A 16,457-nucleotide genomic window follows, 5' to 3' on the forward strand; every position below is an offset into this window, starting at 1 on the left:
TTTTTGAAAGATATAAATCCACTATACATGTTGTTGCTAATTGGTACGTAGTAGTGGCTAAAGGGAATGTCAAGTCAAGAATGTTCTTTCCGATAACATGTTTAATGCGTTTTTTGTTTTTTTGTGGGGTGGCAGGCCTCCACATCCCATCCTAATACTTGAAAACCTTGCATGCTACTGACACGCCCACCTCTTTGCCATCCAAACACTGAGTACCTTATTTAATTAATTTATTTTTAGTATAAAAACGGCGACCTGATTAATATTGCATTTGTGGAATATGAATTAATCAGATGAAACATTTATATCCATCTCATGGGGCGGCCATTAAGTCACAAAAAAATCCAATTGTTTTTCTGCATATTCCAGATCTTGTGGCTATAATTGCTTTTTTAAGATTCACTAACAGTGATCTCCAACTCTCACACAGTCACGTTTTTGGCTTATTTTTTGTTCTCAGTCCTAGCTGGATTGGAAGGTGTTCCCTCCAACGGCACACCTGTCACTCATCCTGTCACCGGGAGTGGAGGGCGTTCTCACCAGAAGCTCACCTGATACGCATCATGATTACCAGACTATTTAAGGACTGCGAAGCAAACACCCTATGTTGGATTATTCGCCTTGCTCACAAATTTGTTGCCAAGTATTAGAATTTTCTAGATGCTTCATGTCTTTCTCCACATTTTTTGCCTTGATCATTTGAATAATATTATGCTTTCCGGGGTTAACGAGTTGTTTCCACTTGGATTTCCTTGTTTTTCTGTGACGAGCAAGTTTCATTTATATTCATTCTTGCCTTTTGCAAGCATTGTACTTAGTTGGTCTTGCGCTGAGACAGCATTCCATGACTTCAAAAAAGCTTTGTCAAACCCGCTAGGGTTCTCGACCCTAATCCTGATATTCCGTTTGTCGTAGATGCGGATGCTTCAGATTCAAGGGTGTGGGGCTGTATTGTCCCAGTGTTCTCCAGTTGACCAGAAACTCCACCCCTGCACCTTCTTCTCTCCACGAGTCAGTCCGGCCGAGGCAAACAACGATATGGGAAACAGAGAACTTTTGGTCATAGTTCAAGCAATGCAGGTGTGGAGTCACTGGCTTAAAGGCTCCAAGGAACCATGAACCATTCACCCTGTATACAGATCACAAAGATCTCACCTGTCGCCACACTGCAAAGTAAACTCTCGTTAAGCCCGTTGGGTTCGGATGCTTACCGGGTAAAACTTTACCCTGACCTATCGCAAAGGCTCCAAGAATGTGAAACCCGCTGCCCTGTCGCATATCCATAATCCTGCGGAGGAGGGATCGCTCTCCAGGCCAGTTCACTTTGTTGCTTTGCCCAAGCTCCCAGCCGCACTATAAACCGCCAATCTGCTCAGTCACGATATCTTCCGTCTCAATGGGATCTGCAATTTGTGTCACAGATTTGAAAATGTTTCTGCTGGGCGCCACGGCAAGATTATTATCATGATATCGTCCTCAGTCAAATGGCTGACAGAGAGGATGAACCAGGACCTAGAAACAGCTCTGCGGTGCTTGTGTCTCCATCAATCCACATCTTGGGCCTCCCATCTGCCTTAGGTGGAGTACGCACACAACACCCTTGTTTCATCTGCTACAGGGTAATATCCCTTTATGTCGCCTTATGGGTACCAACTGCTGCAGTTCCTGTCGCTGGAAGGGTTGGAGGAGATTACTTCTGTGCAGCTCCAAATGCAGCAGGCCCATCAAATTTATACATAGTGCCTCTCGCAATAGTATGGTTCTGGATCTTCTACAACACCCTGGTCTATCAGGAGGGACAGAAGATGTGGTTCTCGACGTGGGACCTGCACCTGGCCTGCAAGTCACGGGACCATTCGAGATGAAGGCTCTCGTTAACCTGGGGTCTGTCAAACTCTGGCTACCACCCACAATAAAGGTTCATCTGGTTTTCCATGTGTCTCTGCTCAAACCTGCGGACAGTGCCTTAGACTAACTTCTTGATCACAGATACTTTGTCTTCACTGCCTGCCTTCCTGCCTCATTACTCAAGCCCAGCACCCGTGACCCGCCTCGCCCTGTTGGGACTCCACTCCACCTGCGTTACGCCGGAATTCCAAAATAAACATTTTGTTTTCACCGCCAACCCACTCTTTATTTCTGAATCTGGGTCCACCTCTCGCCCCACACATTCAGCTCACCATATGACGGCATCCCTCCTCAGGTCTTGAACACTAGAACCCCTAAAGGGCAGCTATTTGGTATTCTACCTTTTAAGACTGAAGGGCAGCCAAATGGCTGGATATACTTTTGACTAATATCCCAACTCAGGTGTGAACAGCTCAACAATTCGCATTTTCTAATTTCCATGACCAAAGGTCAAGACAAATTGTCAGACCAGTTTTTTTCACCATTCTTCAACATTGTTCCGCAAATGTGGCAACCACTCTCTACTCTGTACTGGGGGCAGGGAACTGATGTTGCTTGAATGAATGGAATATCAATAGACACCAAGTGGCTGAAGCCAGAGGGCAGCCATCTCCGGTTGCTTCTACAACTTCTGTTATTTTTTCACTGAAAACATTGTTTTTAGTGCGTTTTAAGATGGGATTCCTGTATGGAGACATGAAAATCTCTCAATGAGCAATTTCACTGTTTACATCTACCATTCAGAGTGTTATCTCAGTAGCATGATTGACAAGTTAGCGTAAATAGCAGAAAATGTACCTTAGTGAAAATTTTAAATTCCATTCTTATGTATGAAATGTACCGTATTTTTACGGCCAAAAGTTGCGCTGTATCAAAGGACGCAGCACCAGTTGAGGTGTTAATACTTATACTGGGCGCGTCGCACTATGAGGCGCACGCTTGCTTGTGCATGCTAGCTCGCGCATGCTAGCTCGCGCATGCTAGCTCGCGCATCCTAGCTCGCGCATGGAAATAAGGGATCGCTGCCAGTAGCAGCACCTCAGGCCGATGAGAGATGTCATGGCAACAAATCTAATCGACAACGTCAGGGGAGGGATTTCACTGGTCACCACACTCCTTCGGGTCACGGTTTCAAAACCAAACCAAAAATATCTCAGTATACAAGCAAACAATGAAACACAGAAATTTAAAGTAACACAAAACATGCATCTCTCATGCCAGTTATATCCCCAAAAGAAATAAAAATAACACAAATAGATTACGGCAATGCCATTCAGCCTCAGCCAATCATATTACTGTTTAGAGAGATGTGAGTGGTGTGCTTTGGGCAGTGTGTTTTTATATATTTTTTAATTTTTTTGGAGTCTGTTGTCTAAACCTGTGATGTTTCTTGCTTGCAATAACATGAATGATAAGACAGACAGCAACATTGTGGACAGCTGCCCTTTTGTCCAGCTTTCTCCTGCACCATCACCAAAAAAACATTCACATAATGCATTTGTCACAGTCAATTCGAAGCATAGATGTATCAGACTTTGGCCAGCAGGGTGTGCTAACATGCCCAATGGTCGAGCGAGTTGCTCAGTCTATATAATAGGCGTCGCATTACAACGCGCCTCGTTTGTTTTGGGCGTATGCCATACAGGGTGGCATTTTTGCCTCAGCAAAAGTAAATAACGTCAAAACTCCAGAGGGACCAATGTATTCATGTTTGGCGGGCATAGAGAGTGCCAATTTCCGATTGAATGTTAGGCAAGCCCCCTCTGTCCACTTTTAAAACTCCTTTGAAGACACATTTTTATTCTATAGCTTTTGACTCAACATGAGACTGTTGCTGTTCTGCTGTTCTTCTAGTATCTATTGTATATGTCTTTTTGTGTTTGAGTTTGTGTTTCCTACTCATTTATATTTACTTTATTCATTAATTAAATTATTACATCATATGGAAAGCGCTTTGTTACAGCTCCAGCTGTTGTGAAATGCGCTATATTAATAAAACTGTATTGCATTGTATTGTTATTTACAATAATGTGTTTTATGCGCCCCCACTAGTCTAAACATGACATTTTGATTAATATTGCATTTTTGGAATATGAATTAATCAGAAAAAAAACATTTTTATTCATCTAATGGGGCGGCCATTAAATCACAAAAAAAAATCCTACTGTGTCGCTGCTTTTCGCAGATTATGTGGCTAAAGTGATCTCCAACTCTCAAACTTTCAGTCTCATCTGGATTGGAAGAAGTGGCACATCTGTCAACCACCATGTTACCGGGAGTAGAGGGCACAGCTCTCATGATTACCAGACTAAGGACTGCAAAACCAACACCTAACGTCAGATTATTTGCTTGATCATGTTTATGTTTCTACTTAGTATTCTTCTCCACATTTGTGCCTTGATCATGGAAGTGGTATGAATTGTTTCTAGTGTTAAATATAGATTTTTATCATATGCGTTGATTTCCTTGTCCTTCTGTGTCATGCAATTTTTGTTTAGATGTATACTTGCGTTTTGCAAGCGTTTTCGGTTTGTCTCATTAATTTGTTGTACTTTGTCAGTCTTTCGCATTTTTGTGTTGATAAAACTTTTTCTCAATTCTAATCGGAGTCCACGTTTATAGAATCAGAGACTGTCTGGAGAATTCTGGACTCACTTGACACATACGGTTCACAGCTGAGTAAAGCGGTTGTGATAAATCAGTTCTTCCAATTACGAGAATTGAATATTTCCTTTCTACAATATGTATACAAATTATGAGTCATGGCACTTTTATGTATGATAAGTTCAATTGAGTGTGGGGCATAAGATATACCATGAATATGGTAGTAGTGGCAGTGGCAATTAATGGCAGTTAGCAATATGGTTGTATTCTTACCTAGAACGCCCAACCGGTAATTGACTGTTACGACAATCACATTCCCATAGCTGGCCAGGACACTGCCATCAAACAGGTTACCAGTTCCTTCCATGTAGGATCCACCATGGATGAAAACCATTACTGGTTTGGGACTTCCACTCTCCCTTATGTCTAAAGATAGAGCAGAAAAAGAAATATAAATTTTGGAATAGAGGACTTCAGATTTAAAATTGATTATGGGAGCCAAAGAAACAATATTACTTCGGAGGGCCTTGGCTGCCATTTTTACAAATGTATTGACAAAAATGTGTCTATGAAGCTTCAATATATTAATGCTACATTTACAGGAACTGTTTTCATGGGCTCCCCATCTTCATTTTTTTTGTAAACACCCATATAATCATGAGTAAAATAGACACAAAAAACAAACAAACTGAAAAATGTATCCAAAATGAACATGCACCTCAATGCAAAGGCTATAGAGAATTCAAACTTTAACCTTAGAAAGAAAATGTCATGGTCTAATTTTGTTGTTTTAGGTTTTTCAAAAATTTAATTTCACATTTTTTCCTTGTGTGCTTTTTGTGACTCTGCCTTGTCATGGCTATTGTGACCACCTGTGTTCGCATGCCCAATACCTTGTGCTTACCAATCATCTCCCTCCAATCCTTTGTGTCTTGTCCAGTTGTGCCTTGTTGTCTTGTGAATTTGTTTATATTTAGTTCCCGTTCCTTTCAGTCCTTGTCGGTTCATTGTCTACTGTCGCATGTCCTCTGTCCTGTCTCCTTCGTCTAGTCAAGTCAAGTCAAGTTGCTTTTGTTTGTCAAGTCCAAGTCCCCTTTTTCTAGTGTTTTTTTGTACTTTATACCTTGTTGTTTTGCATTTTGATATTTTTGTTTATCTGAGTAGATGCTTTGCAGAGTACCTTGTTTTCTTTTGGGAATTAAACACTTTTAACTTTAAAACACTCCCCGCTTCCTTACATTTTTGAGCCCTTCTCCTTGCACATCGTAGCAGAATGAATCGAACACAATTGGACCGAGGGGGTGGCACAAGGTGATGTTTGCGATGTCGCAGATCTAGCTGCTACCCCTCTCAGCCTGCTGACCAAATCCAAATCTTTCATGGGCGTTTAGAGTTTTCCTCCACGCCTATCCCTCCCTTTTTGTCTCATCTGTTAGGATCTTCCCAGCGACCACTGGGAAGTATTAGCTGGACTCTTAAAGCGCAGACACAGCAAGATATAATTTAACAAAGGTATTTATTATTACTACAAATGGAGAAAACACAAGTCAATCAATTATCCAATGTAACACCGACAACGACCAAACGAAAACCGCTGGTGGACAAACTCACACCAGGAAAGGGAAACTGACGAACGGAACAAAAGGCGCTTGCAAAAGGCAAGGAATACAGCGAACATAAATTGCTTACCGCGGAAGGGCAAGAGAAACCAAAACGAGCAGAGCCTTAGCTGAAAACGGGGAAACACAAAAACGTCAACTGCAAAGTGCAGGGCGAGGAGTCTAGACAATTCAACACTTGGGATCATGAACGTGAGCGATGCAGGAGAATATTCCGACGCTGAGTAGTCAGCGTAGGAGGCTTATGTAGTGTCTTAATCATTGGGTTGACGAGAGTCAGGTGCGTGGCTGGCGGGCGCGTCTCTCCAGCCATGACGACATGAACCAGGAACGAGTGCTGGAGGAAACGCCCCACGTCAGCTGAGAAAACAAAAACAAAGAGCATGGCATGACAGAACGGATCATGACATCATCTTTGTCTCTATCTAACAGTACCCAACCATATTAGCGCCCCAAGTTTTTGTTGAATCTGATTTTGAAGGTGATTTAGAGTTTCACAGCCCTGTAAATTCTTTTGACACTAATTTTGATTTTCCAAATCATGTTTCTTCCCCTAGTCAGTTTTTGTCGCATTTTCTGTTGATTCCTTTAGAGTCCACCCATCGACTCTCGTCTGAGCTTTACTTGGGCAGCCGGTTGACAATCTATCGGGGAACTGCTTGGTGTGGCCTCATAATACCACCTAGATTTCACTACCCAAGTCAGGTTTCTCTGAGACCCTTAGTTCACTGCCTGCTTCTGCACCTCAACCCATGTTTTGTGGTCCACATTCACCAGCACCTGTAGTCTCTGTCCCTCATGTCTGTTTTCCCGAACCACTAAGGCGGGAGGTTGATAATGCTCAGGCCCCCGAGCCAGCTCCTCGCAGCTGCAGTCCCCAAAGCTGACTCCAACGCAGCTGCACTCACGACTCACGACTCATTATGAGACTGTCACTGTTCTGCTGTTCTTCTTGTATCTATTGTATATGTGTTTATGTGTTTTAATTTGGGATCTAATTTCCCGCAAATTTATATGAAACCATATGGAAAGCACTTCGTTACAGCTACAGATGTTGTGAAATGCGCTAGAGAAAGGAAGTTTTATGGTATTTAATTGTATTTTGTTCCATTGAACTCATGGGTGTCAAGGCTCTGTAGATCATTGACATAAATCTGAGAATGCTATGATAAATAGTCTCTCAGGTGTGCCCAATTAAAGGAAAACTGCTTAAAAGGAATGTTCCACATTTCAATAATGGAACAGGCCACAGATTTCAAGCAATATGGGGAAGAAAAATGATCTTTCTGCTACTGAAAAGAGTAAGATAGTACACTACCTTGCTCAGCGTATGAAAACTTGGGATTTTCCCAAAAAACTAGGCATGATCATAAAGTTTCACAATATCCGTTTCTAATTCAGAGCACAAGTGGGTTCGTGCAGATAAAGGCAAAAAGAAAGGTTTCTGCCAGACAACTTCATCAGATCAGGCGAGAGAAGCTGCTAAAAGGCTATTGCAAAGCAGCAAAGAGGTATTTGAAGCTGAACCTCAAGATCCAGGAAATTTGGAAGTGTTCTTAAAGCTGATATTCAGCCACCTCTAAAGCAAAAACAGCTGCAGTGGGCTCATACATGAAGACAAATTTTCTAACACTTTGGTTTACAGATGAGTGATGTGCAACCATTGATGGCCTAGATGGCTTGAGCAGCGGACGGTTGATAAATGGCCACAATGACAGCGAGGGATGTGTTGTCATGTTATGGGCGGTTATCATGGGGAGTGAGCGGGTAGGTCCCTTTACGGTCCCTGATGGTGTGAAAATGACCTCTGCAAATTATGTATACTTTCTGACTGACCACTTTCAACCATGATACAAAAAGAAGAACCGAGATTCCGACAAAAAAAATCATCTTCATGCATTATAATGCTCAATCTCAGAATCAGAATGCCCTTTATTGTCATTATATTCAGTGCCATGTTGCCAAGAACACCGCTGAGGCACTGGCTGCTGTGGGCTTAAGAGAATAGAAACGGATCTAAGAACTATCTTCTCCTGACCTCAACCCTATTCAGAACCTCTGGAGCATCATCAAGCAAAAGATCTATGATGGTGGGAGACAGTTCATACCCAATCTGCAGCTCTGAGACACTATTCTAAAACTTTGAAAAACAATTAAACCTGAAAATGTCTTAAGAGCTCACAAGTTTAATGGATGCAAGGCTTATTAAGGTGATATCAAGTAAGGTGTCCTATATTGAAATGCAACAAGGCCTGTTTATTCAAGTTATTTCAATCAAAAATATTTTTATTTTTATTTATTAATATTTTCATAAGGTCTTAATGCTACAAATTCTACATTTGACCAATTTGAGTTCTTTACAGCCAGTAAAATATCTTGAAATGCTGTGGTGCTTATTAATTTGGAACACTTGAATGATTTATTTATTTATCTATTTATTGGAAAAAATATTATCATTTTGAGATTTGTTCAATGAAATCTGAAATAAACTAATGGCTGATGACTTGAAAATTATAGTGACTGACATTTGCATCAATTAGTTGTGAAAATTTGAATAAAATGAACTTTGCATAATAATTTGGAACACAGGGTAGTGTAATGTTGTTTCCTTTTGTGTAACTATCTTGCCATGCTTATTGTGTCCACCTGTGTTCTTTTACCAAATCCCTTATGTTGACTAATCAGCTCCCGCCAACCCTTTGTGACTTATCCAGGTCTTCCTTGTTGACTCGTCAATTTGTTCGTATTTAGTTCCCAGGTTCCTTTCAGTCTGTGTCGGTTCAGTGTCTTGGGTCTTATGTCCTGTAACCTGTCTCTTTAGTCAAGTCAAGTTAGTTCAACTCAAGTCATGTTGCTTGTTTGTCAAGTCCAACTCTTCGTTTTCTAGTATTTGTTACTTTGATCCTTATTGTTTTGCACATTGATAATTTCTTATATCTAAGTACCTTTTTGCCTTATTTTGTTTTCTTTTGGGAATTAAACACTTTTTAGTATTAACCAGTCCATGCTTCATTGCATTTTCAAGACTTCTTCCTTGCACATCGTGAAAGAAAATTAATTGTCCGTAATTTCGGTTAATGACAGTGGCGTCCATGCATTGTATGACTTTGTTTCTAAATGTATTTAGTACTGCGTTGCTGTTCCTAAGACCGAGGAGGGAAACCTACGAACAGACTCCACCTTCAACAATTATCCTCGCCAAAGTTAATACTATGATACAGTATAAGTTTCAACGCGAATATCGAGTGCATGTACCCTAGTATTGACAGAAATCTGGCCCGACAAAGGTGAGCACAACTACGTGATGCACATCAACAAATTCAGCATTGTTTTTATATTTAACTCCACTAGTGGTTCACTTTTCTTGTCAGAGAGGTACCGTTGCACCTGGGAAGCGCCTTATTTATTTTGTTGTAATATTTACAAGGAAGGTTGTCACATGCTTACACTTATATATAAATTTTGGTGATAATTGGTTATGTTCTATGGATGTTGAGTTTTATTTCAATTTGCATTGGAGGCTTGCGAGCTGACAACAATGTCAGCCATTGCGCTGTTCATGTCTCTCCTCCCTCCACCTTTCTTCTAAAAAGAAAAAGAAACCTGATGGTACGAGTGATATCTAAATGATTTAATAGTATAACAGACCGATAAACAAGTCAGAAATGAACAATCTCGTGTGCAGCAGGCCACACACGTGATGTTGCCTCTACAATCTAATCTGATCTAAAATACAAAGGTCACTAAACATCAAAAGAGCATTGTTGAGGTTCAGAATTCAACTCACAACCACCACCCTCTGCTGGAGAAAGCAGATGCGAAAACAATTTGTGCCACTCGAAATGGTGTGGGAAAGATAAACGCAAACTAAGGGCTGGGTGGCTGGAAGCTGTCCAAAATGCCAGAAATGGCTGCATGCAGGGAATGTCATTGTTTTGTTGAACCCATTTTTTTTTCTTTTGTTTTTTTTTACAAAATCAAATTCCAATGTTGTTTGCACCAAACCGTTTTTCAGGAACAAGATACCATTGATGTTTGCATTTTTATTCCTTATCCACACTGACTAATCGAATGCTGGAAAAGGAATTTTAAATGGTTTGTTTTTTTCATGAGGCGAATGAGGGCGTAAATGTGTATAATGAGATTTAAAAACTACATAGGTAGTTCCAGATGCCAAATTGTTCCCCAAATCTAATTAGCATGTGTAAATGGGGGAACAAAAGGCATCATTTTTGTACACATTGTGGTAGTAACTTTTTGAAGTGGAGTAAGGTGCCGCCACATCAAATATAGTGGATAGGATCACACCCAGAAGACGTTAGACGTTATGCATTGATGTCTATAAATAAATAACCATGAAATATATTGTTTCAAGATTACAGTGTTTGTGGTGTCTATCGCTTTATTGGCTTCTCAATGAAATGCAGGACCTCCATGAAGTATGTGACCAGCGATTGGTGAGCTAAACCGTTGAGCTAACTTGGCTATCTTAGTTTCACAAAGCTATCTTACATAACTCAGACAGATGAAACAAAACTTGGCCTTTCAAACATTGCATGTTGCCTGTTGTTTCCCAGTTTCATCAAAACAATCACCCTTGAATCAAAAGATGTCTCCGCATTTTTTCTCTCTCCACAATTAACTGTTAGCAACATGCCGGTGACACCAGTGTCGATGGTGTCTATCTTTTGGTGAACTGAGGCTACGTTTGTAGTGTGCAGTACTTCTCGTTAAATAGGCCCATCTGCAATACTCACACTTGGATCCATGTGCCCCTCCATTTCCGTCGAGGATGCAAAAAGCTCTGTCCCACTGCCTCTTTTGCACTCTTGTTCCACACTTTGGCTAAGCCCACATTCATGACCCATGTGCTGAAGCATATTACCCACAATTCATTGCGCATTTGGCCAAAACAGCGAGAAACTGGCTGCGGCGGAGGAATTCTTATGCCTGTGTTGTGATGAAAAAAATGTCTTTCCAAGTGTAAATAGTGAATTGTAAGATAGTTTAGAATGTGTATGTGAGTCATTACAATAATTTTTTTAAAGTCCCCTCAGTATTTCTAATGTCACATATGTACCATTTTGTCCTAGTGAAGTCGTATGCACTGCATATCCTTTAGTGGCTGCAAATAGTGCAAATAATGGAGCCATAGCAGCCATCGACTTGAAGCCCAAGCCTGACTTTTTACTTTATGACTACTTTACAGCCGTTTTAATTAGTCAATCAATTTTTATTTAGCCATTGCTTTTTTTACATAAAAATGCTAATGAAAGTGCTGTGAAATAAAAACTTCTAAAATAACAATAACAATAAATACACCCCCTCCCTCCACACACACAAAGACATAATCCACAAGCACCTGGTAAATTGTTAAGTTATTAAAAAATACTTGAAAATGCACAGATAAATCATATGAGTAAAGAGTACCGAAGGGGATGTCATCCACACTGAGAGGAATGCCAGGCCACAGCCACAGGGGCCGCCACCATCACAGTGATCCCTAGTCCAGATTGACCAGAGTAGACCCTACACATGGTGCAGAGGCCCCTGGTATCCCTAAAAAGCCTTCAGGAGGACGACCCTCATGAGAAGGCCAGCCACACCCCCCAGCGCGGAAACAAACAGAATTTAAAAAAAAGAAAAGAAAAAAAACTAAGACACTTAGAAACAAAACAATAAAATAAGATAAGAACTAATTGACTGTGATATATATATATATATATATATATATATATTGAATGGCGGCACGGTGGACGACTGGTTAGCACGATGGCCTCACAGTGAGAGACAGCATCGGGCGTGGGTTCAATCCCAGCTCCGGCCATCCTGTGTGGAGTTTGCATGTTCTCCCCGTGCCTGCGTGGGTTTCCTCCGGGTACTCCGGTTTACTCCCACATTCCAAAAAACATGCATGGCAGGCCGATTGAACACTCTAAATTGCCCCTAGGTATGAGTGTGAGCGCGGATGGTTATTCGTCTCTGTGTGCCCTGCAATTGGCTGGCAACCAGTTCAGGGTGTTCCCCGCCTACTGCCCAAAGATAGCTGGGATAGGCTCCAGCACCCCCCGCGACCCTAGTGAGGAGAAACGGTACAGATGATGGATGGATGGATATATATTGAAGGATTGTATTATGTTAATAGTATTAGCTTTAGCATTTATGGGACAGAATGTCCATCATCAAATTTAGCAGGTTATATTTACTGTATATGTTAAACATTGATTAAACAAGAGGCATTTAATTAAATGAAACTAGTACCACAGTACCGTGCACAGTATTGACAGGGATTGTACTGATGGTGTTTACTGATTATTATATTATTCTGATATTCTAAATTTATATTACTTTGTTTAAATGTGTGGATTCTGTAGAACTTTCAGTCGTAGACCTCAAACTTGCAATGCACACACATAGTATTTTCATGACCTACACCCACATTCATGGCAAACATATTCAGTCTGCACATCACAAACTGATGAGAAACAAAACAGCACTTCATCGACTCAACAAATACATTGAAGCACATTTTCCACATTGAGATGCAGACATACCAAATTGGGCACTGGAGGGGTCACAAGGACGCCATTGCAAAAATATATTGTGAAAGAACTGAAAATTTGAGATTGGATCTCACACACACAAGTGCACAGACAAGATTGCAGGAGAATACCAGGCTGGGAATGCAAGCCCTGGGAAATAATCCACCATGAGATGACATTCCCTTGGACGTGGACCCGTGCTGTGGGAGGGAGTGAGGACGACCTATTTCAACCTATATTTCCCTTCTCATCGCAACCTGGCTAGAGAAATCATATAAAATGTGAGGTTGGGCTGATAGAAAGCCCGATTTTTCCAACTGTACTCGCTCGAGTACAGTTCCTCGTGAGGATTAGAAAAAGCCGTCCAGATATCTGACTTGTGCTAATTCCTGAACTCCAGAGAATTTAAGAAACGATCGGAACATAACTTGGATCAGTTGTTGTCTTTATTTGACATTTTCTCTCTTGAATATAAAAACGAACACGCATTGAGTACATTTAGTTGATTATAGGTTTATTAATGATAGATAGATAGATAACTCCGGACCGACTGGTGGTTCAACAGGAAGAAGAGACTGGACTCTTACTCTCTGGAGGGAGGACACAAAGCTGGGAAGTGGACAAAGTGGCTGTACCACTAATCCCTAGCCAATCATGGCTTTTAACCCTCTTGGCCAGAGAGGCACATGAAAAGAGTCATGAAGGTGTGGCCGCCACCCTCCTACGGTCCAGGAGAAAAGCCTGGCTAATACTGGGACAAAAGACAGTGAAGATAGTTCTCAACCAATTTGTCACCTGCAGGAAGCAAAGAGCTGAGATGTGCCGACAAGTGATGAGTGATTTGCCACCAGAGAGTACCCGTGGGGGCATCCACGAAAACTATGGTCAGATAGAGGGCCAAACTTTTTAGTGTCAAACCGGCGATATCTATCACACTATTCACTATGCAGGTCAGCCCTGTGGATCATCATCTAGATCAGTCGTGGGAAAACTACGGCCCGGGGGCCACATGCAGCACGTTAAACGTTTTAATCCAGCCCGCCGAACTTGAAAAAAATTAAATGAATGAACCTTGTTAATGTTTTATTTTCTAAATACTGTGGTGTGTCAAAGACATACATTTCGTTGTAATGCTTTTGTTTACATTCATCCATCTTCTGTACCGCTTCTCCTCACTAGGGTTGCGGGGGTGCTGGAACCTATCCCAACTATCTTTGGGCAGTAGGCGGGGGACACCCTGAACTGGTTGCCAGCCAATTACAGGGCACACAGAGACGAACAGCCATCCACGCTCACACTCATACCTAGGGGCAACTTAGAGTGTACAATCGGCCTACAATGCATGTTTTTGGAATGTGGGAGGAAACCGGAGTACCCGGAGGAAACCCACGCAAGCACGAGGAGAACATGCAAACTCCACACAGGATGGCCGGAGCCGGGATCGAACCCACGGCCGATGCTGTCTCTCACTGAGAGGCCATCGTGCCAACCAGTCGTCCACCGTGCTGCCTTGTTTACGTTCATATAAAATTAAATGTTTAAACACTCCATCCATCTGCTCCTAGTCCGGCCCCTCTGTCAGATTTTAGAACCCATTGTGGCCCGCCAATCAAAATGTTTTCCCACCCCTGATCCAGATGTATTCTTGGAGGCCTGTTGGATAGTGCCTTGGAAGCTCACTGGTCCACGGCCCACACTCTTTCCAGTTTGTGTACTACCTCAGGATGATGGACTTGAAGTGCAAACTTTTGTACATTGTAAGGAGCTTTCTTGTATTGATGTCAGTGGCTTTCATCAATTCCCGTGGCCAGGAAATTATGAAGGTTGTTATCTTTTGAGTCAGTTCTGCAATTTCATCCGTTGCAAGACTTGCAAATATTTGTCAATTATACAAACAGCCTGGAGATTAAGCCACTGGGTGTGGTGATTTGATAATTCCATTATATGGTCTCTTTGCTCGGGAATTTCAAATCGGGTGCTTCACAAATGTTCTTCGTGCACTGTAATAATTTTATAACTGAATGCACAATCTGTAATTTGTAGAAATATATACAATTACCACACTATCTTTTTGTGTGAAGGCTGATGTTATTCTACACTTTTCGACTTTATTATAGTTTCTATTTTATTCCTCGCCTTTTTTCGGCGCGCAACACTTCCACAATTTTCGTCCGATTTTCACTGTTCCAACTTCGTTCTTTTCCAAAAATTCACGCGAAGCGTGCTTCCATTTTTCACCTATTTCCCATTATTGACCATTTCACTTTATTCACCCCCAAAAACCCCATTCATTTCCAATGGGATATTCAACATTTCACTATTAAATGCTTCAAAATTAAAATTTAACCCATTCAGGTCATTCATTTCACATTCCAGTATCCCCTTTCACACCTTCACCTCATTCACCCTTCAAAAAATCATCCATTCGTCCATTCCCAATTGCACTTCTTCGACACGCTACTGCTTCCCCATTTTTCAACCGATTTTCACCATTCCAACTTCCATCTATGCCAAATATTCACGCCTTGCTTGCTTCAATTTTTCATGTCTTCACCTTAAAGGATAATGTAAATGGCAGTCAATTTAAAACTGAACAAAGGTTGGACTGCTCGGAGCCACTTTTGTGATCCTGGCATGGAAGTCCATTGTTTCAGAGGGGTCTCGTTCACACCTCCTGTGGTGCAGCTGTGATCTAATCTTCCTGCATTCCTCTCCTGAATGTCTGGTCATTAGCATGGTCTAAACTTCAGTTACACTTAAAGGATTTCATACTTTTGACTATTAAAGGAATATAAGAGTTTGAGCTTAACATAGTTCATTAGATGTTGGTGCATCCAATGTATGAAAATGTGATATTGTAAAATGCTGAGAGTGTGACTGGTGGCGCGAGGCTGGTTGCGGGGGTTTGTGCATGAATGGAATGTTTTGGAAGCAGATGGTGATGAGCGAGACGAGATGACTCCGGGACCAGTGGACGAAGGAGAGGCCATCGGGGGATAGCACAAGCAGGAGGAGTCGCCACAGGATTCGGCGGGAGGAGAAAGACCAATGAGAGCGAGCTAAAGTTAACTGCAATACACATAGCCAATAGAATCATGCCAGGATGCCTTTGTCTGTGCCATTTTGCATGTTGTATAGTATGAATCAGTACTGGGCAACTCGGGGGTAGAACACATTCGCTGGTGGCAAGAGAGGTGTAGACTTGTATTGAGAGGGATTCGAGATCCAGGTGCCATGTAGGAAATCTGTATTGGGAATAAATCCACTTCGTGTGTGAAAATGCCGGCTTCCTGATACCTTTCTATTGCAGAACGAGCGCGCATATTGTTGGATGAGTGAGTGTTGGGGAAGGTCGCAAATTGGAGTCAGATTACTAATTTGAGTTTACATTGGGTTAAAGTTAAATTCTAACATTGATATAAAGATAAATTCCAACAATTTATGGTGACGCCGACGGGATGCATGAGAGGTAATAGAAGTCTGGGACTTCAAAGAGAGTCTGGGACTCTAAGAAAAGAATAGAAGCCTGGGGCTTCAAGAGCCTGGGGCTCAAAGGAAGCCTGGGGCTTCAGGAAAAACCACAAGAGTCTGGGACTCGGGCCTGGGGCCCACGTCCACACCAGGTGACGACCTGATAAAGATTAAAGGATAAAGGAGCCACACTTCTGACCGGCCTTCCTCTTGGGCCCACAGTGACATAAGGTAAGCAGATCCTTTTCAAATTCTGCATATTGGCAACGCTAAATTATAAGAGGAAGGCGGAGTGGAACGGCGTTAAAATGTA

At 41.7% G+C, this 16,457-nt stretch overlaps 1 protein-coding gene across 12 annotated transcripts in view; it reads right to left on the minus strand.

Annotated features, from left to right (window-relative positions):
- The window catches only part of nlgn1 (neuroligin 1), a 342,392-nt gene that overhangs the window by 187,114 nt on the left and 138,821 nt on the right, over positions 1-16,457 (minus strand). For 8 of the 12 annotated variants that reach the window (XM_088312255.1, XM_088312253.1, XM_088312249.1 and 5 more), the window contains one exon: positions 4,786-4,938. The exons of the other annotated variants lie outside the window; for them this stretch is intronic. In XM_088312255.1, the coding sequence (XP_088168381.1) occupies positions 4,786-4,938 (153 nt within the window). The remainder of the gene's footprint in view (positions 1-4,785; positions 4,939-16,457) is intronic. 12 annotated transcript variants of the gene reach the window in all.

This window comes from Idiotropiscis lumnitzeri, chromosome 13 (assembly GCF_059441095.1).
Source record: "Idiotropiscis lumnitzeri isolate Australia: NSW breed Sydney's pygmy pipehorse chromosome 13, RoL_Ilum_1.0, whole genome shotgun sequence".
Classification (NCBI taxonomy): Eukaryota; Metazoa; Chordata; class Actinopteri; order Syngnathiformes; family Syngnathidae; genus Idiotropiscis; species Idiotropiscis lumnitzeri.